Genomic DNA, 19,042 nt, shown 5'->3' with positions numbered 1-19,042 from the left:
TACCGCGGGTTTTGCAAAAAGGAGCGCAATCAACTCCCGGAAAGATTTGGGTTTCTAATACATTGTATTACTCTCTTGACATGGTGTTTGTTATATAAACCGGATACTTCTCCTTGACATTGAAAGACTCTTTTCACTGCGTCTTTGCCTTGACATGAGTCTCGCGGACACGAGGCAGCAGACGCAAATACATGTCCACAGCCAATACAGCAGCTGCATCACCCATCAGTCTCAAAGCACACACGACTCAAAATTGCAGAGATGTAGCAAAAAACGGACAACTTACGGATGACAACAAACGGAAAATACGTGCCATACAGCAACGACCCTTTCTTCTCCTCGCTCACCACATCCTCGCCCATGTGCAACAACTCGAAGCAGCACGCCGCAGCGCCCATAAAGGTGACCGACCCAAACGCCAGCCCGGCAAGCTCAGCAGGTCCCGAAGTCGGCTTGCTCGAAGCCAATTGATAGACGAGGTACGCCGCGAGGGGCAGCTGCACGAGCCCCTCGATGTAGAGAAAGACGTCGAACCAGGGCTGGTGGGATTGCTGGGCGAAGAAGGGATCGCCGGTGGACGCGACGTACCAGGCGCGCAGGGAGAGGAGGAAGTGGAGGGGGGAGGAGGGGGGTTGGTAGAGGGATTTGGGGTAGAATGCGACGAGATCGAGGGCTTGGAGAGGTTTTTTTCTTTTGTTAGTTGTGAGTGATTGAGGGGGTGTTGTTGGTGTTGTTGTTTTTACGAACCTAGCATGCCGAAGAGTTGGGTGCCGATGATGAAGAGGTAGAGCCAGTCGCGCAGGGCTTTTCGATGAGATGCCATTTTGTGTCTATTTTGCTTGATACCTGAGACGAGGATGTATTGATGATGAGGACGAGGATGAGTTTGTGTGTAGGTGTAAGTGGTGGTGAGAAAGTGCCTGTGCTGACATGTGATGAGTGGTGAGTTGATGGGTTTGACGTGGAGGGAAAATGGTGGGGGTGGAAAATCGGAGCTTTGCGTGCCCCCCCTGTCAGCAAAAGATTTGGATATACGATGCAATGAGGCGAGTGTGGGATTCAAATCTAGATAGTACCTAGATTAATGTGAAGAGAATACGAATGATGAATTTAATTGGATGGTGATGCCGTCATTGGAGGAAAAGTGAATGAGTTGAATGGACTGACTTTGTATCATATTCCCATCTCAACAAAGTAGTTGGTCAATGTGTGTGCGCATCAAGAAGAATGAAGCTCGCGAATAGTTTCAACCTCCTTTACATCTAATTTCCTAGCCTACACATGGCTTATAATATGTCTACATATCCTCCCAAGTTGACATCTAACTCAGTGCCGTCTATATCATTCTGTGCTCCATCTCACACTACAATCTACCATTCCGACTTCATTCCAGGGTAAGCCAACATTCCCCCCTTGCTACACTCGCATATTTAGGTACCTACATATCTCATACGCTTCACAACCAATGCACCCACTCACCTCAACACAACATTCACAATCCCCTCCCTCCAAACTTATACAAAACAAACTTCCATCTAATCCCAATGCCTTGGTCCCGGGAATCTCCTCATCTCCGCAACCAGATCCACACAAGGGAACCATGCAAAAACCACATCTACGCCCCCGTATCAACACACACACCTCTCTTCCATCTCCTCTCGCTTCCGTGCATCACTAACACGAGACACACCCAATAAACCTTGGGGAGCTGTCAAATGGGGACCCTAATCAGCCACATGACACGTCACTTATACCACACCGTTAAGCGAAATACACCATGCTTTTTCCTTCCCCATACATTCAAGACAAAACGAAAAGCCTCTTGTTCCCGGCGTTAAAGAGTCATCTACGGGAACTCGCCGGCCCAATCATTCCACTAGAAAAAAAAGAAAGGAAAGAAAAATGAAAGACAAATAGCGTCAAAATCATCTGATTACACGGCGCTAGGAAGAAAAAGCAAAGAAAAAGAAAAGAGACACTATCAAGGGATAAAAACAGACTTGTAGAAAAGGAGCATCCTAAGCGTTGTTTTCTCAATATCAAGGGGTGGAGGGATGAACCACAAGTTTCGCCGGGTAACAAAGGAAAAGTTCCCGAAGCACCGGCGAAAGAAAACAGACATTCTTGGGGACCCCCCCTTTAGCGTCATCTGTGCCGTGCCGGATGTCGAGCCGGATTCTTTACTTTTTTGCTCCAAATCTCTAGAGGCCTAGGCGAGCGTTTGACTTGTCACTAGAGGGAGGCAAGGGATGGGCGATCGGCCAATCCAGAAGCCGTGTATCTTGGAAAGAAGATGACATGTTACGACGAGAACACTGCCCAAGAAAGGAGGCGTATATACGTGTATAGTGTCCATGCCAGTACGTGCCATACCATATACACAGAGTAACATGTATGCACTAAAGTATCAGCATAAAATCCCACAAATGTATATAATATACCGTCTGTCGAGAGGCCACACCGCACAGGGCACTGCTAAGCCTCGCGATTTCAACAGAAAAGCGGCCGAAGAAGCGGCTCGCGCTCCGAATCGCGAGTTTCCTTGTAGTATGCTGTCTCAGTAGAATACCCGCAGTCATCCACAGGGACAACATCTCACCTGATTTCCTCACTAGTTGTTCTCTCACCTGAGTTTTAGAAAGAAGGAGAAAAAAAGAGAGAGAAAGAATCTCGCTTGCACTGCCTCAAGAGTGGTCCAGCCAGCAAAACGATTCGCGGTGGATAATCCCTGAGTCGCCGATTCAGGGTTGTTTCTGCATTGATCACCTCTACGTAGTACTCGTTCGAAGAGAACGCCATCCAACTATTCTGCATACTTCATCTATGGTAGATGCATTGCTACCACTCTCTGTATCGGGAGCTGACGACGAGACGATTGCCGTCATAAGTGATATCCCTACTACCAGGTGCGCGGAATCGTCTCAGCCTCGTGGCGGCCCAAAAGCAGACCGCGATATCTCAAGCATTCCCAAGTTCCTGGTAGCATTGCTTTTGGGATGCAAAGGCAGAAGCCACCCCCTGACGGGCGTGCCGCTCACCTGGGGGGTAGTACGAGCCTCTTAAAAATACCCGTGGGTAATTTCAAGTGTCTCAGCAAATGATGGTGTGAGAATGTAATTTGTCTGAGGCACATTTGCCGCGCTGATCGGTTCCGGGGACAAAAGCTCCTAATGGCCCGATGCAGGACTGCCAATCACCAATGTAGCGGCGAGGATCTTCGGGACAGAGTGGATCGGGTTGGGAAGGGGAGGGTAGTAAAGAGAGACAGAATAACACGAGAGAGGGTGTGAAAGAGAGGGGAAGCCGTGACATGTGTAGTTGTGATGGACGGGAGATGGTGTCTGAGTCTGCTGTCTTAGATGGCGGAGGAATGTGGCTCATGGAAGATGTCTCATACGAAAAAAAAAGGACAAAAAAAAAAAAAAAGGGCCCCGGACCGGGAGCTCCATGTTTCTGTCTGTCTCTTGATCCCAGCTTGAGCAACTCCGTGACGAGAGAGCCTGTAAATATAGAGTGGAAATTGCCATGTTCGACCTGAAGCGATGCAGATGCGGCAGGCTAATGCAGCGGCTTTAAAATGACTGAGACACGATGCGGTGTCGCACTGTCATGTGATTTGCATACCTCGCCGATCTCTTCATTAATTCCCATCCGATTGAATGAACCTGATGGCGATTGGAGCGGGTAGTCATGGCCCAGGTCTGTGTTGTGTTGTGTTGTGTTGTGTTGTGTTGGGCGTCTAGTTGAGATGGATGGTGGCACAATCTCAGTCAAGCCAATCTGTACAACAAGGGATGCCGCACCCACCCCGTCATCACACATTGCCTCCATGTACAGTATTATGCACTTGGGCGGTGTGCCAAATGTCATCTGCGGCCAGGATGCGGGCATCGTGGTATCTGCGTGAGTGTCTGCCTGGCACTTGGACATGTATGCCGCTGTTGGCCAGGCCTTTCTGGTTGGTTGCGGCTGCAGATGCGTGTCTCGGGCCCATACCTACTGCAATGCGACAGCAGGCAGCAACCATGTATAATATAGGCAGGTTTCTAGACTCATCCTAAGCAGGAACACGACATCTCTCTGACTCGCGCGGCGGGAATCTGCCATGTCTTTGTCTGCCGTGGGTATTAGCCCGGATATAGCCATGGTTGTGAAAACAACAAGACTGACTGAAACATGTCAGTACTCATGTGTAGGTAGAGAGATTCATCATTATTTGTTGATATACGAAAGTTTCACCTTCTGTGGGGTGCTTGGACAACGGTTTGCCTCACTGTGGCAAAGGGTGACAACGATCGGGAGTCTTCACTCGTATGGATCAAACGGGGTGAGATAAAACTGGTGATGAGGTTATTTTGGGAAGTCGTTAGAACCCCGAAGTTGCCTGTACGGGCAGTTGTGTCGTTGTGCGAGTCAACGGGTGATTGTGACGGGCCATCTCAAGTGGATAATCAAGACTCAACGCTTAGAGGCGGTGCAGGGTATTACGAGTTCGTTCTCATTCTGGAAAGATAAACATCCATAACCTGGAAAGCACAGATACGATTGTCCCCATGCAAAATGCCTCAGGATTGACAAGGCAAATGATTGACTTGGCGTGCTAAAGTCCGAAAGCACGTTTTGTGTGCTGGGACTCTCCTCTGTTCATTGGGTCGATGTGCCATGCAAGACCCTCAGTTGATGTTGAGCAAATCCCAATCCAGTCAAGTCTTCTTGAGGAATCCATTCACCCCCTTCACCTTTTCCTCCGTTCCCATCGTGATGTAATACAGAGTCCTCTCGAATTCGTCATCACGCCCAAGACTATCAGCTATTGATGGAGAAGAAAGCACATTGTTGCGTTAGCCGCATTCATAATGATGATAACGACAAAAGTTCAACGAAGGATCAACCGGCATCTTACCACGACAGATGGCCTCTTTGGCAAGCTGCATAGCTTCGGTCGCATTCGCGGCCAGATCGGCGGCCACCTTGACAGTTTCTTCAAGCACCTTGCCGTCTTCGAAGAGTTCGCAAACAAGACCATGTGAAAGTCCTTCCTCGGCAGTGATGGGTTTGCCCAAAAGAATAGTTCGCATTGCCTGATTTGATGTGAGCGAGCGGCATATACGAAGCGTCGATTTCGTCCTGACAACAATGGTTCTCGCACACCACTTCTTTCCTGTGCAGCAGCAAAAGTGCCGCGAGCCCTGCGATGATACAGGAACCACACCAGGATGCAATCCGAAAGTACCAATAAAGCAAGAAAGCATGTTGGATGAATTGGGAATAATATTGAGAAGCATGCAGTTCAGCACATACCTTGAACTTGCCGAGCGCTGCCGTAAGCCGTTGAGTGCCCCCCGCGCCGGGAATCAGCCCCCGTTTGACTTCGGGCAGGGCAAAGTAGGTTCGGCTCTTGGATGCAAATATCATATCACACTGCGATCATCTATATGTCAGCATATCGGATGCCTCCAATTGGCAGAACGCAAGGCTATGCATATCTGTATGTTTATCAAGATATGTCGAGAGGTGCATATGTTTTCGGCATGGGCGCTGAGATAGGAAGTTGTTGTACTCGGGATTTTCACGTGCAAATTCAGCGCAGTGGACACGCAACACCACTCACCATAAGTGCAACTTCAAACCCACCCCCAAGCTTGGATAGCCCCATGTTAGCACATCTCTAAGAACTACTAGGAGAAAAAAAAAGGTGCGAGGGGGTCATGCGTACTGCAGGTCCTTCAACAGCTGCCAGAAGAGGCTTCCGTACAGCCGCCATGCCATTGCAAAGATTTTCGAGATATCTGCTTGATCGGGCAGCAGCCGCGTCGAGCGCGGCGATATCCTTGAGATCGGCGCCGGCTGTTATGCAGAGGCCAGGGCCCCGGTAATCATCAGCCAGGGTTCATCTTATGTGTGGACCCAAGAAGCACATCAAAAGCAATGAGAGGCAAAAAACTAGAGACAAGAGACAAGAGACAAGAGACAAGAAACAAGAAAAGAAACAAGAAACAAGAGGCAAGAGGCAAAACGACAAAGAGACAAGTGAGAAGAGGGACAACCTTTTGCCCCTCCAACGCTCGACTGGCGCCTCTCACATCAACCAAATAAAGTCAAAAGCCCAATCTCACCCGAAAAGAACCCGCCAGAGCCCGTAAGGACAATGACCTTGACGGCAGCATCTTTGGAAGCCGCGGACAGCTCGGTGAGGAATTCGGCCAGAAGCTCACTGGACAGAGCATTCCGCTTCTGCGGTCGGTTGAAGGTGATGGTTCTGACACCATCAGCCGGGGAGGAAACTTGAACGAGTCCTCTGAGCGTAGATCCAGATCCGGACATATTGACGAGATTGCCGATCAGTCCGCTTTAGCCGGGAACCCTGTTTAAAAAAAAAAGCCACGTAGGTACCTAGTAGAATGTGTCTTAGTAGTTTTGACGTTGGCGTAAGAGCAAGGAGAAAAGGCGATTAGATGGGAATATGATAGGGGATTGGGATACGGCCATTGGGCTGCGAATAAGCAGGCGGGGATCGTGCTGATATACGGCGGTACGAAACGAATGGTACGGCAGCATCCCGAGCTTGTCACGCGCCGGACTCCACTGATAGGCCGGCAGCTCTGCATGCTCGTGCTGAGCTATGCCGTAAGCTCTGCCAATATTTGCTTCCCTGGTCCCCTTGGCGCTACGGCTTCGGGCAGCTCTACCCCGGAGAGATAAAGAGGTAGCATATGCGTGGGTAGGGGTGCCATGTTGCGTGAGCCAATAGGGAGGGGTGCCATGTCGTTTGTGCCAATGGGGAAACGGAAGCTCACCCTGTCGACTTGCGATTGACAGGTCGAGTCGAGGGTGGTTGTGTTGGGCGAAGCTCTGGATGGCTGACTGCATGAGTCAACTTGAACAGGGATATCGTGATCGATTGTAGTATTAAGCGCGATGGCGGGCCCCGTCGATGCTGTCATGGCCGTCTCGCGCACGGCGTCTGTAACATATCACATCAGAACGAGGGCCTGATGCCGTCAAAGGGCGGCCGAGAACGCAGGAGCCTGGCAGGCTGGCGCTTGTTAATTTCCTCTGTGTTATCGTCATACTTGTACTCAAGGCGCCCCCCTGGCACGGACGGGAGGCGTCGAAATGCACCCCAAACGGACGAGTCTAGGGCCACCTCACCTCAGCGTGGCAGGCATCCCGTGGATTTTGGCCGGCGACGACGATGCTGGGGGGAGGGCAGAAAGGCCGATGCTGGTGATTGGGAGTTGACAGATCAGGTACTATCCATATGGTGGTATCAATTACCTACAGTAGTAGCAGAGAGGCAATGCCAGCTGAGGCGTGCATGAATCAGTGATCGTCTGATTGATGACGGTACAGAGTCAGTGCATGCGGGAATCTTATTTGCGGAGAGTAAAATCAGCCAGAGACAGCCGAAGACACGATGCAGAAGAAAGTTTACAGGTAAAACGGGGCAAAATGAAGACAAAAAAAAAAAAGGAAGCAGCCGCCCAGGCCCTGATTGCATGGGTTCGTCAGCGAAATCGGCCGTAATCGCATGCATTTGCACGCATTGGGCACAGGATTGCCCTTTTCGGCCGCACCTTCCATCCATGTGTATTGCAGGATAGGACTTGCCGGACTTCCAAAAAAAAAGTCCCTCGCATGTGCCTCAGGCTGCCATTTCTAGCTTCTATCTTGGCTCCTCTCGAAGCTTCTACCTTTATCTCTCTCCATAATTAACCTCGCATATACCGGCAACTCAAATCCTCATCGCCATATCGCCATCGCCATCGCCATCGCCATCATTGCCCAATCTGAAGCGCCGTCACTGCACATCGCGCATGCTGGCCGCCTGGTCGCACCACCTACCAATTTCATCCGCATCCGCCGCCATGGGTTACCGGGGTAGTGGATCTCGCCATCCCACTTGAACGGGCTCTGCACAACTCACAACTCTGCACGCTTCCAAGTACGGCCCCTCACAGTCTGCGCTTCTCGGGGGGGCGTGTGCCTATGGCGTGTGGGGGTGGTACCTGTTTTCGACTCCCTCCACCTGTCGACCCCTTCCCAGTGGCATGGGACGAACGGGCAGAGTAGAGCAGAGCAGAGCAGCCAGGCCAGTGTCTCGGTTGGATCAGGATCATTACCGCAGCAAGGGCTGCCTCGATGTGTCCAACACGCCCGGTGTCGACAGCGGCCGGCAGATGCAGATACGCTGCTGTGCAGCCGCTATACGAGCCAGCAGGGGGGCCCACCATCGACGACTTCTGCTCTGCGGTACCTTGCCCGGCCCCCAGCCGTCAGCGTCAGAAGCACGCGCCTCTATGTATATTCGTAGATGGACAGGCGTAATTGTCTCAGCCAAGCCTGTGTCCCAAGCCATGTTTTGGCCCCATTGGGACGCCCCGACTGGGCTGCGCACTGTATTGTTCGGTTCCCTTTTCGGTCCGCTGTAACCAAGCGCAGCATTCCTTCGTTGCTGGGTTCTGTCTCTCTTTCGCTCTCTCTCAGCCCGTGTCTCTCTCTTGCCGGCAACAAGCTGCTCAGACTCGATTGCTCGTCTAGTTTCGCCTCTCGGGCTTTAATTCTTTGGCTGTCCGTGTGGGTACAGACTATACCTCCATATCCCTCTTCACGGCTAATTGGATGAGGCTAATTGGATAAAACTCAATGGCATCGTGAACGGTTGTCAGCTTGACAACTCAATCTCCCTCTGTTCATCCCTCTATCCCTCATATCATCACCGTTCTCTCCCTCCCCCGAGCTGGTATATTTCAGCTATACACCGTTGTGGCTTTTTATCCTGCACTTCCTCTCCTGGAAATGTAACGGTAAACCAACCGGCCCTAACGTTCCTCCTTTCTGTATTAAACAACTAATAACACCACTTTATCACACTTCTCCACTTTGGTATGAGGTTGAGGGGAGCAACGGTAGGAGAAACGGGAGGGTGAGCAGCATGAGGAGTAGCTCTAGTGGCAACTCCGCGATTAATAGCGAGAGAGCAATCGGATACTGTCTACGCGGATATTCGCATTTTGATCGCATCGATGCAAGGCAACCATGTATCTAATCAAGGTTAATCTGTCGACCCGTCCCTCAGACCTGCACAAGCATCCGTCATCACGACAGGCGCGGTCAGTACGAGTAAGTAACCCACCCGGCATACCGCTTCGTAGCATCTTACCCTTTGTCCTTGCTCTCCACGAACCCTGTCTGTCCCTCCTCGCCTCCACTCCTTCTTCCGTATATCTCGATGTTGCAGTTTCTTCCCTTGACCCTAGCTGGTCTCAGCCTCCACGCGTGTGAGCCCTGGCGTCTTTGTATTGGACGCCGGCATCTCGATGGGTCTTCCACCAAGACCACTCACACACTTTCATATTCGCTCAGAGGCGGCAAAGACCACACCAACAAGTCGCTTGTGCCTACGTTGATTGCCTTTGATCCGCTATTGTCCGCATCGTAGTCAGGGCTACGACGCATGGTTCACCATGGGCCGGACCCTTCCCAAGCAGGGTTCTGCAGGACCTTCACCCACCGTTGGAGGAGGGGGGATGAAAGAACTAGGACTCTTCTCCTCTCACGTATATAAATGGTGGCACTCGGCCTCTTCTTCAGGTTGGACGGGCAGCAGCACGTTCTGAACCCATTGTCCTTCTTCTTCTTCTTCACACCACTCTTCTTTTCCCATTCACTTCATAACCATATCTAGTTGATCAAACGGCATCAAGATACCTGCACATCCATAAAGACATACAGACGTACGCTTCATAGAGCACCTGGTGTTATGGAGATGTCAAGTCCCCCCATGGGCTACGCTGCAATGCAGTATGGACCCAGGCTGCCGTGCCCTTTCCCAACCGTCACATCGTCCTTCTACCATCATGTCAGATCTTTCCCCGACAATGTGGCCCTCCATGACTTGTCTGGTGCAACCACCAGGCAAATTACATACCGCCAGCTCGGAGCTCGGGCACAGGCCTTGGCCGCTGAACTCCGCAACTTGGGTGTACGCCCTAACCAGAGGGTCCCTCTCGTTGTGAAGAGGAGCGCCGAGATGGTGGTGGGCATCTGGGCCATCCTCTCCTGTGGCGCCCAGTATGTTCCTCTTGACGGGGGCGTTGTTCCGGACTCGACCATACAGCATGTTCTTGAGCAGTCTGGCGGCAACATTGTTTGCTGCCTACCGTCGACTGTTGATCGCGTTCGTGACCTCTGCCCCGGTGCCACTCCCGTCATAATCGAGCAGCAGCAGCTCGACGACATGACCTATGATGGAAAATGGGTGGATTTGGCCACTTCTGATGGTGGATGTTACATCATTTACACATCCGGTACGTGCATTTCTTCGAGGTCTCACTAGCAGCGCCGAGGCCGCAGCTGCTATACCCACCCTCCCTGCCAGCCAGCAGCTGAAAGACTAATACCTGCGAGTTAGGTACAACGGGCAAGCCCAAGGGCGTCGATGTGACACACAGAAATGTGACCAATCTTGTCTGTATGTCTCCCGGGAACCTGGGTATTCAACCAGGTCACCGGGTGGGACAAGTTCTGAACATTAGCTTTGACATGGGTATGTATCTCTCCCTGAGATGAATTCACGTACCTCAGCTCCGTTATCGATGTGGATTCGGATTTCACATTACTAACATTCGAGTTCCAGCCGCCTGGGAAATCTTTGCATGCCTGTGTAACGGTGGCACCCTTGTCATCCGGGGTTCCAAGTGGGAACCCGCTATTGAGCTGGTGAGTGTCAAAGAGGGAGGGAGAATCCTGAATGATGGACTACGCCAAGTTGCTACGTTTGGCGGTGAATTGGGCTAACATTAGATGAAAATGGTTGATTTAGTTGGATACCTTGATTTGTACACCAACTGTTCTATCCAAGTTCCCTCCTACCAAGTATCCCAAGATCAAAGTCGTTGCCACTGCTGGTGAACCTACTACACAAGAGTAAGTCAAACTCCGCTGAAACCTCCCTTCCGTGGACGTTTTGTTTCGAGTGTCTGCTAACCTACCCCTTAGCCTAGCTGATCTGTGGGCCAAGCATGCAACATACTGGAACTGCTGCGGTCCCACGGAGACAACCATTGTCAACACTATGAGGAAACACGTTGTTGGGGACAGCCTATCTATCGGCAGCCCTACCCCCAATAACAACGTCTACATCCTCGATGGCAATGGGAGCCCCGTGCCGGTAGGTGAACCCGGTACTATGTGGGCCGGCGGACACGGAGTGTCTCGCGGTTACGTTGGCCTTGAGGCCAAGACAAAGGAGTCTTACGTTCCAGATCCCTTTACCAATGATGGGTGAGTTTTCTCAAGGGAGTGCTCGTCAAGAGCGTTCTCTCAGCCCGGGATCTGCTCGCTCAGATCCCCGTGAAAGTGTGGGAAACTGACTGACACACTTGTTTTGTCTCACAATAATAGATCTAAAATGTATTGTACCGGTGATTTGGGAAAGTGGCGACCTGATGGCTCCATTGAAATTATCGGTCGAGTTGACGACCAGGTCAAGGTCAAGGTGAGCTCCCGTTTCTGCACATATTTTGATTGTGGGCCGTGTAGCCATAGCGCTTCCTCGAGGAACGGAATCTAACATGTTGCTCGTTACCAGGGTTTCCGTGTTGAATTGGATGGCGTCTCTTCATCCATGGCCTCGGCGCCAGGTGTCTCTCGTGCCTGCGCGCTCCTGATTGAGGGAGAAATCCATGGGTTTGCAGTCCCTTCTACTCAAAATGCAGAGGCCATTCTGAAGCATACTCGCAAACTTCAACCATACTATGCCGTGCCATCTAAATTTCATCTCCTGGATGAGTTTCCTACAACGCCCAATGGCAAGATTGACAAGAAACTTCTACGCCTGCTGGCTGTCGGACCAGCCTCTCCCACAATTTCTGAATCTTCAACAGTGTTCAGTACTACCATTCAATCGGCTGCTCTAGCGGGGACCAAGGGTACCAAATCTGGCTCCCAGGTCGGTGTTCGGTCCGTTTCTTCATCCTCGACTCTGACAACCGCCCCTCCCAAGGCGCAAGAGGACCAGACCGAGAAATCTCTCGACTTGTTGAGAGATATTCCCGAAAAGAAGTGGCCCAAGCCTTGGAGAGGTCTCCAAAAGCGTGTTCTCATTGTTTACCGCGTCTTGTTCAGCTTCGTTGGTCTCATTAACATTGGTGCTCTCATCGCCTTCCTCGTTCTCAACGCCAAGGTCGAATGGCTTGCGACCATCACAGCGGCCAACCTGGCCACCGGTGTTGTCATCCGCCAGGATACTGTCATAAACACCCTTTACAAAATCTTTTGCTCTGTTCCCGGGTATTTCCCATTCTGGTTTCGTCACCGATGTGCCAAAATCTACCATCTTGGCGGCATCCACTCTGCTGCTGGTGTATGCGCAACCGCGTGGCTCCTTGGCTCTACGATCCAGGCCACGGTTGCCCGCTTTCAGCTCCATCATCGACCATCTGGGTACTCTTTAGCCAACCTAGTAGTCTCGTGGCTCCTCTCTGCGCTGTGTTGTGGCATTCTTGCCTCTGCCTTGCCCATGTTTCGCAAACCCAGCCACAACACGTTTGAGAACATGCACCGCTTCATGGGGTGGACCACGCTTGCGCTCTTCTGGGTCAAGACGGTTGTCTCCGTTTATGATTCTACCCCGGTAGGAGAGGATGTTGGGATTGCACTCGTCAAGACGCCGTCTTTCTGGATGCTCGGCGTTGCCACATGCAGCATTGCTTCCTCCTGGATGTACCTCCGCAAAGTCAAGGTCCACGCCGAGCCGCTGTCGGATCACGCCATCCGTTTGCACTTTGACTATGCCATCCCTGTCAACGGTAGCTTTACACGCATCTCCCACCGCCCGCTCCTTGAGTGGCACTCCTTTGCGACGGTCCCAGCCCATGAGCCCAACCTCGAAGAAGGTATTCCGACAGGTCACTCTCTCGTGGTATCCAATGCTGGCGATTGGACCAAGGCGTGTATTCAAAACCCCCCCACAAAGATCTGGGTCCGTGGTCTTCCGACCTGCGGCGTCATGCGCATTACCACACTATTCAACCGTCTTATCATCATTGCTACAGGATCTGGTATCGGCCCCATGCTGGGCCACATCGCGCGACCATGCTGTCCCACTCAGCTTATCTGGTCAACTCCTTCGCCTGAAAAGACGTTTGGTAAGAAGATGGTGGACAGTATCAAGGGATCTCTCCCCGACGCCGTCATCTGGGACACCCGAGCCCAGGGCCGGCCCGACCTCGTTCGCATGGGCTACAACCTGGCCAAAGACTTTGGCGCCGAGGCCGTCATCATCATTGCCAATGAAAAGATCACCAAGAAGGTGGTATATGGATTAGAGACCAGGGGTGTCCCGGCCTATGGTGCCATTTGGGACAGTTGAGAGGGTGGCATGTCTCATTGTGTGAGGAAGCATGGTTTCGTGCCACGTTGCCTATTTCCCCCCTTCCAGTACCTCTTATTCTTGACATTCTCTGCATTATATTTTGTGACGTTTCTGTTTTTCTTCTTGTTTTTAGTTTTCCTGTTTGTTTTCTCATGTTATTTATCTGGCGTTTCCGAAAAGGTCATCCAAGGTTGTCCGATTTTTTTAGCAGGGACAAGGGGGCGCGCAATCATTCCCTTTGATGGAGAGGTATTGGTCCATCGTTTTATGGCTGTATATGTGGGCCATCTGAGAAATTTTGATGTACAAAGGCTGTGAAAACATACAGCTACGGGGTAATTCTGAAAAATTGATTTGCTATTATTCTACACTACTTTTTTTTTTCTTTGACTGGTGACGTGGTGTATCGTGACATTGAGCAGCCTGCATCATCGAGCTGCAAGATCGTGTGTAAGTCGGAGCTCCAGTCGCCCAGTATATGCCACTTGCAGTCGACACTGTGGCTCAAAGTCCCTTTTTTTTTCTTTGCACCCCACGAGGCTTAAGAATAAGCGGCTAGCCGTCATTCGGAAGAAAAAATAAATAAGAACCAAACTCCCATATTAATTTGACGCGCCCCACAATGCGACGGACCTGAGTTAATGCGACTTGAAGCAATTAACCGGTTGATTGAACGATCGTGGGACGCAGGAACTGATGTAGTAGCCAAGAAGCGGTAGAATACAGGAATGCGATGTTGAATGAGCGGCAGAATAGTACATGTGGTTTACACGTGAGGGGTTCGGGACGATGGCCTTGAAGATGGCGGAGATGTTCATGTCTTTTGCGGTTTACTTCCTTTGCGCCTTCGGCTGTGAAGGGATGCAGCGGCGAGGCTGAATTTGGCGTTACTTTGTCGCTTAAGGAAGAATCATGAAAGCACGTGTGAGAGATGATCGAGGGGGGAGGGAAACCCTGTTGAGACTAAGGGATGGGGGGGTTTTGTTTTGCGGGAGGAGGGAGTGAAGAGCGTGGCTTGGACAATGCCGCTGCAGGGGTGATGATGCGGACTTTGGCGGTCTTGGAGAGAGCCTGACTTGGTCTAGATTTGGGATTTTGAAGGTATTGAAAAGAGTGCTGTGTGAAGAGGTTTGTAACTGAGACAGAGTTACGTTACTGAGCGGTCTTGGGTTCGGCCGAATCTCGATGGGTTAAACGCCGCGTGGACACGCTCGGCCGCAGACAAGGATGCTGGAGGACAAAGATTCGGTGTTTAGTGGTGATGTGTAAGTAGGCCGGACTAGTGACAAAGAAAGTGATTGACAGCTCAACTGAGACCGGCACTTGAAAAAAGCGTCACGTTTTGAGCGATTGTTGGGCGGGAAGAGACAGATTCCTGGTTGATTCTGTCAATCAATCACCTCTTTGAGATGATTCTTGGGCGGCTGCACAGCTGAAGATATCCACTTGGATCGTATATGCCACGATAATACCGCAGAGAGGCCATGTTGACCAAGTATGAGCTATGCTGAATAGCGCAGATTTGGTCGTCATGCGATCGCAGCAAGATCTCAGCTTACCCACCAGATTGTGGGGAGAACCATCAACACATCCCGGTCTAGGGCTGCAGATCTTGGGAACCTCGGCTGCTCGGGAACCACGGGAAAGCGGGCAACCTTGCAAAGCTTAGCTCTTTACGCGGGCACTCATGGCCATTGTCTGGCGGGTCAAGCCGGGTAGCTTTTGTTGAAAGACTGAATCAAATATGCAGAGAGCGATTCAGACAAATCGCTAGTTCGTTGGTCTATGGACGAGATACAGGTGTAGATGGGCCTGTGTGTATTGGGTTTGCCCCTTGTGACTAGGGATGCTGAGAGATTACTAGTGAAGAAGTTTGTTGCTCACCTGACGGCCACGATCGTAGGTGTGGCTTGACACTTGATGTCGTTAAGAAGAGGTACCCTGTTAGTTTCCCTTGGGATTTGCCAAGGTTTACTGGGATGGCGATCGCCACGCTTGATGGCCCATACGCGAAGTGCGGATGAGAACACACCCACCATGAAACATAGGTATGTACAATTACGCAGGTACCGGTGGGATTGGAAGTGGGCAGCATCCATTGCGTGGAGGTGTTGGCTCCCGTCACCTGGCTAGTAGAGCAGGGCCCGTGGATCATGTAGATATTGATACGAGCACACCTATCTAAGAGGGATGTTTAGGTGACATGGCTTCATACTACCTATGACTGGGATTATCACCACGCTTCATCACATTCGGCACTTGATGCTGCTCTGCTGGGGCAGAGTAGCGTGGCACAAAGCTGAGATGACTGAACTAGGCCTGCTAAGCGCCAATTGGACTGAGACTGACACGAAGTGACGATGGCTGAGACAAAGTGAGTTATAGCATCCTCGACTGATGGGGGTTTATCTCCGCATAAGTTTTATCTTGCATTGACAAGGGAATTACGTGATGGTTGCATGGTGAGTAAAAGCATGGCCATCTCATATCTCTGAGTCATTGTGAACTGAGACTTTGTCTTGCAAAGACAATGCATCACGATCTACTGAGACAGTTGGACACGTGAAGTGGGAAGGAAACTGCTCCAATGCTAACCAGGAGAACTTGGGTCTGCGTCTTTACCAATTACAAATGGAAAATAGGATGTCTTATTGATACGTCAATTAATTTGTCAATAACGGAGGTAAGGGAGTATAAAGACAAAGTAGAGTCGATGTCCGGTGCCGGGAAATAAAATAATAACCGGATTCCGTACGCCGTAGCACGTGATTCACGGCTCCGGGCATTAAGATAATATCCGGAGAGCCGGAAGCCTCAATCCTTCAACACTATGGCTTCCAGAGAACGATGTAAATTTACTCCGTGTCAATTTTTTTTTTCATGGTCCAGAAACAAAGTCATCAGTAATTCTCCGACGCATAAACAGCCATGGGTGTTGATTCTTCAGTCGTTGTAGATGGAGGTGCAGTCAACGGAGTCATCGGGGCTCCGCCTGACAGCGGCTCCGGAAGTCGTCCCACGGGTCCGGAGGTCCCCAAAACCCGGGCATGTGCCAATTGCGCCCGGCTGAAGATGAAGTGTCGATGGCCCGAGTCTGGGGCCGGCAAGGGGGATGCCGGTTGCATAAGGTGTGATTACGGCGATTTTGTATTGGTGGGATCGGGCAAAGTGAGCTGACTTGCATTGCGTTAGATGTAACCGCATGAAGATTCCGTGCCATGTGCCGGCACCGGTACAGCGGAAGAAGAGAGGCAAATCAACGTATGTTGGCCGGAATCTCAGGTCCATAATGTCGTGAGTTTGTTTTACTAAACTGAAAGAAATTAGGCGAGTGGCCCAGCTGGAGAAGAAGATTGACGGCTTGGTGTCCATGCTTGCGAGTGGTCAGCACATGCAGGCGTCTGGGACACCACCCTTGACTCCTGAAAGCAACGATACTGGTGCGGTTACAATCAGTGATGCACCCAAGTTACACCTGCAAAAGCCGTTGCAAGATGCTGCGCTGCCACAGCCAGTTGCGCGTGAAGCTCCGCAGATACCGCTCACTATCCCGTCTGAGCCGGCAACTACCTTCCAGTTGATCCCGGGCTTTAGCTTTACTTTTGAAGAGGTGCTTTCTTACTTTGATATATATCGGCGCGAGTTTATGCCCAACTATCCCTTTGTCATCATCCCGGAGAATCTGGATCCTCGGACTTTGTATGCGTCGTCGCGATGTCTCTTTTGGACCATCATGGCGGCGGTAACGCCCCAGTCGTCGGCGACTCAGCAAGGTGTTGAGAACTGGTTTCGTCAGTATATCGCAGACAGAATGGTTGTGAAGCAGGAAAGGAACTTGGGAATTTTGCAAGCTCTCCTCCTTCACCTGGCTTGGTGAGTTTTCATACAAGGAGCATTCAACCTGATTGAGCTAACAGAGTGGATGTAATAGGGGTGATTTTCACTTCTACATGAATACGGAAGCGACGAATTTTGTGCATCTGGCTGTTGCCATGGCTCTGGACCTTAAATTGGACAGGTCTCCGGAGTCTACTAAGATGCATCCCAAGTCTCTCCTGGGAGAAGCCTGGGCAACGCTTGACAAGGGCATGTCGAAGCCAAGACCACATACTGCCGATGAGAAGCGAGCAGTTTTGGGGCTTTACCACATTACATCGCTGTAAGAGCGCATTTCACCTTGCACGATGCTTTGCGAGAGTGTAGGCTGATTGATTACAGCATATCTGCCCTGTTCAAACGAGGCACCCAGTTTCCTTGGAACAACTATCTTTCGCAATGCTGCGAATCGTTGGCCGAATCCTCCTTGGAGGCTAACTTATTTCTGGTTGCACTCATTAAAATGCAGCGCGTCGCCGATCGTGCCTACGGCTTGCTGCCTGGTTTTGATGTGGTTGACGTTGGGCTGAGTGCGTACTTGTCACCTATGGATATGGTGATTAACAACGTTCGTCGAGAACTGTATGACTTGATAAGCATGCAGCCTGAATGCGTCAAGGAGAGGAGTACGTATCATCCTATCCATTCAAAATGCCCTGTCGCTGACCAGCAATCACCAGACATCTTCAAAGCGTATTATCAAGTCACTCTCATGCGCCTCGCCGAGGCGGCAATTCCCACGCAATTCACCACACCCGTCGAAATCAGCACATTGAATACAGAACCGCTACAACGCTTCGACACTCTCTGGAAATGCCTCCTCGCCGCCGTTGACTTCTTTGACACGCTCTGCTCTTTTCATCCCAACGAGCTGCCAGGTCTTCCCACATCAGTTACGGGACTTCTCGCTTTTGCCATTGTCACTAGTTCCCGTTTGCTCCTGTTAGATCCCTCAATAGACTGGCAGCCCGCGATGGCTCGCAGAAAACTCGAACTTGCAGACGTCATGAAGCGTCTCAGCGACCGCTTCGAGGAGGCAGACACGTGGGCCAAGGAAGCCGGCCGCAGACGCCGTCTTCTAGATGGCGGCGGAACTCAGTTTTGTAGACTCAGCTTCAAACTTCGGTGGATTCGCCAGTGGTATCTCTCGCGGGTTCCGCAGGAGCAGCCGGTGATGGCGGAGACACAGCCTCCTGGGGAGCCGCTCACGGATCCAGATGCTGTATTTTGGCAGGAGTATGAGTTTGAGGATGCGCTTTGGCCGGATTTCATGACCATGTATAATTCAAACTTTGTAGTCCCCCCGGCGGTTGAGGCATGATGCTGTTGGTGATGTGTGAGAAAACCGGGGGCGTAGTTGATGCATAAATATGCGCTCGCGGTGTATTTACGAAAGGTATACGGTTCCTGTTGTTTACGGAAGACATGTTACAATTTGTAATTTTATTCCTTTTTTAAGACTAATTAGATACTATGAACTTGTGCCTCGAAAAAATATCAATAACAATACGAAACTATGAATAACGATCAGATGGCCCTGCTCTCAGTTTAGCCAAGAATATTCCGGGTCCTCTGTCTTGTACAAAGCAATATGATAGAACCCGGCGCAGGATCGAGAAGAGAATGCCTTTGTTTCTGGCGTTAGCACTGTCTTCTTTCCATTCCTAGCCGTAGGACCTAACACACTGTTGAAATAAGGAGGCAACGACCTAGTAGTTGTACCGGTACTCACGTAGGCAGGGGGGTCAGTCCACTAGCTACATATAAGTAGGAGGCCTTAGTCGCCAC

General features: G+C 51.0%; 4 protein-coding genes across 4 annotated transcripts; 2 read left to right on the top strand and 2 right to left on the bottom strand.

Moving 5' to 3' along the window:
* Nucleotides 1-133: 133 nt before the first annotated feature.
* On the bottom strand, nucleotides 134-823 carry Triagg1_5177 (uncharacterized protein; the record flags this gene model as incomplete). The annotated part of the gene is made up of 3 exons (XM_062899662.1): nucleotides 134-213; nucleotides 287-673; nucleotides 748-823. 3 exons carry the CDS (start codon nucleotides 821-823, stop codon nucleotides 134-136), a joined length of 543 nt encoding a protein of 180 aa, XP_062756002.1.
* Nucleotides 824-4,703: 3,880 nt separating this feature from the next.
* On the bottom strand, nucleotides 4,704-6,324 carry Triagg1_5176 (uncharacterized protein; the record flags this gene model as incomplete). The annotated part of the gene is made up of 6 exons (XM_062899661.1): nucleotides 4,704-4,810; nucleotides 4,904-5,081; nucleotides 5,302-5,421; nucleotides 5,612-5,641; nucleotides 5,717-5,847; nucleotides 6,117-6,324. The coding sequence occupies 6 exons, from the start codon at nucleotides 6,322-6,324 to the stop codon at nucleotides 4,704-4,706; spliced, it is 774 nt and encodes a 257-aa protein (XP_062756001.1).
* A 3,445-nt stretch (nucleotides 6,325-9,769) lies between these two features.
* Triagg1_5175 (uncharacterized protein) lies at nucleotides 9,770-13,375 on the top strand (the record flags this gene model as incomplete). The annotated part of the gene is made up of 7 exons (XM_062899660.1): nucleotides 9,770-10,310; nucleotides 10,415-10,549; nucleotides 10,640-10,722; nucleotides 10,865-10,929; nucleotides 11,002-11,286; nucleotides 11,407-11,500; nucleotides 11,594-13,375. The coding sequence occupies 7 exons, from the start codon at nucleotides 9,770-9,772 to the stop codon at nucleotides 13,373-13,375; spliced, it is 2,985 nt and encodes a 994-aa protein (XP_062756000.1).
* Nucleotides 13,376-16,306: 2,931 nt separating this feature from the next.
* Triagg1_5174 (uncharacterized protein) lies at nucleotides 16,307-18,575 on the top strand (the record flags this gene model as incomplete). The annotated part of the gene is made up of 5 exons (XM_062899659.1): nucleotides 16,307-16,506; nucleotides 16,571-16,639; nucleotides 16,706-17,251; nucleotides 17,310-17,537; nucleotides 17,597-18,575. 5 exons carry the CDS (start codon nucleotides 16,307-16,309, stop codon nucleotides 18,573-18,575), a joined length of 2,022 nt encoding a protein of 673 aa, XP_062755999.1.
* Between the last annotated feature and the right edge of the window lie 467 nt (nucleotides 18,576-19,042).

The sequence above is a fragment of the Trichoderma aggressivum genome (assembly GCF_033847375.1).
Source record: "Trichoderma aggressivum f. europaeum strain CBS 100526 chromosome Unknown scaffold_017, whole genome shotgun sequence".
Classification (NCBI taxonomy): domain Eukaryota; kingdom Fungi; phylum Ascomycota; class Sordariomycetes; order Hypocreales; family Hypocreaceae; genus Trichoderma; species Trichoderma aggressivum.
The sequence above is the reverse complement of the archived record's forward strand: the minus strand, read 5'-3'. Positions and strand labels throughout refer to the sequence as shown.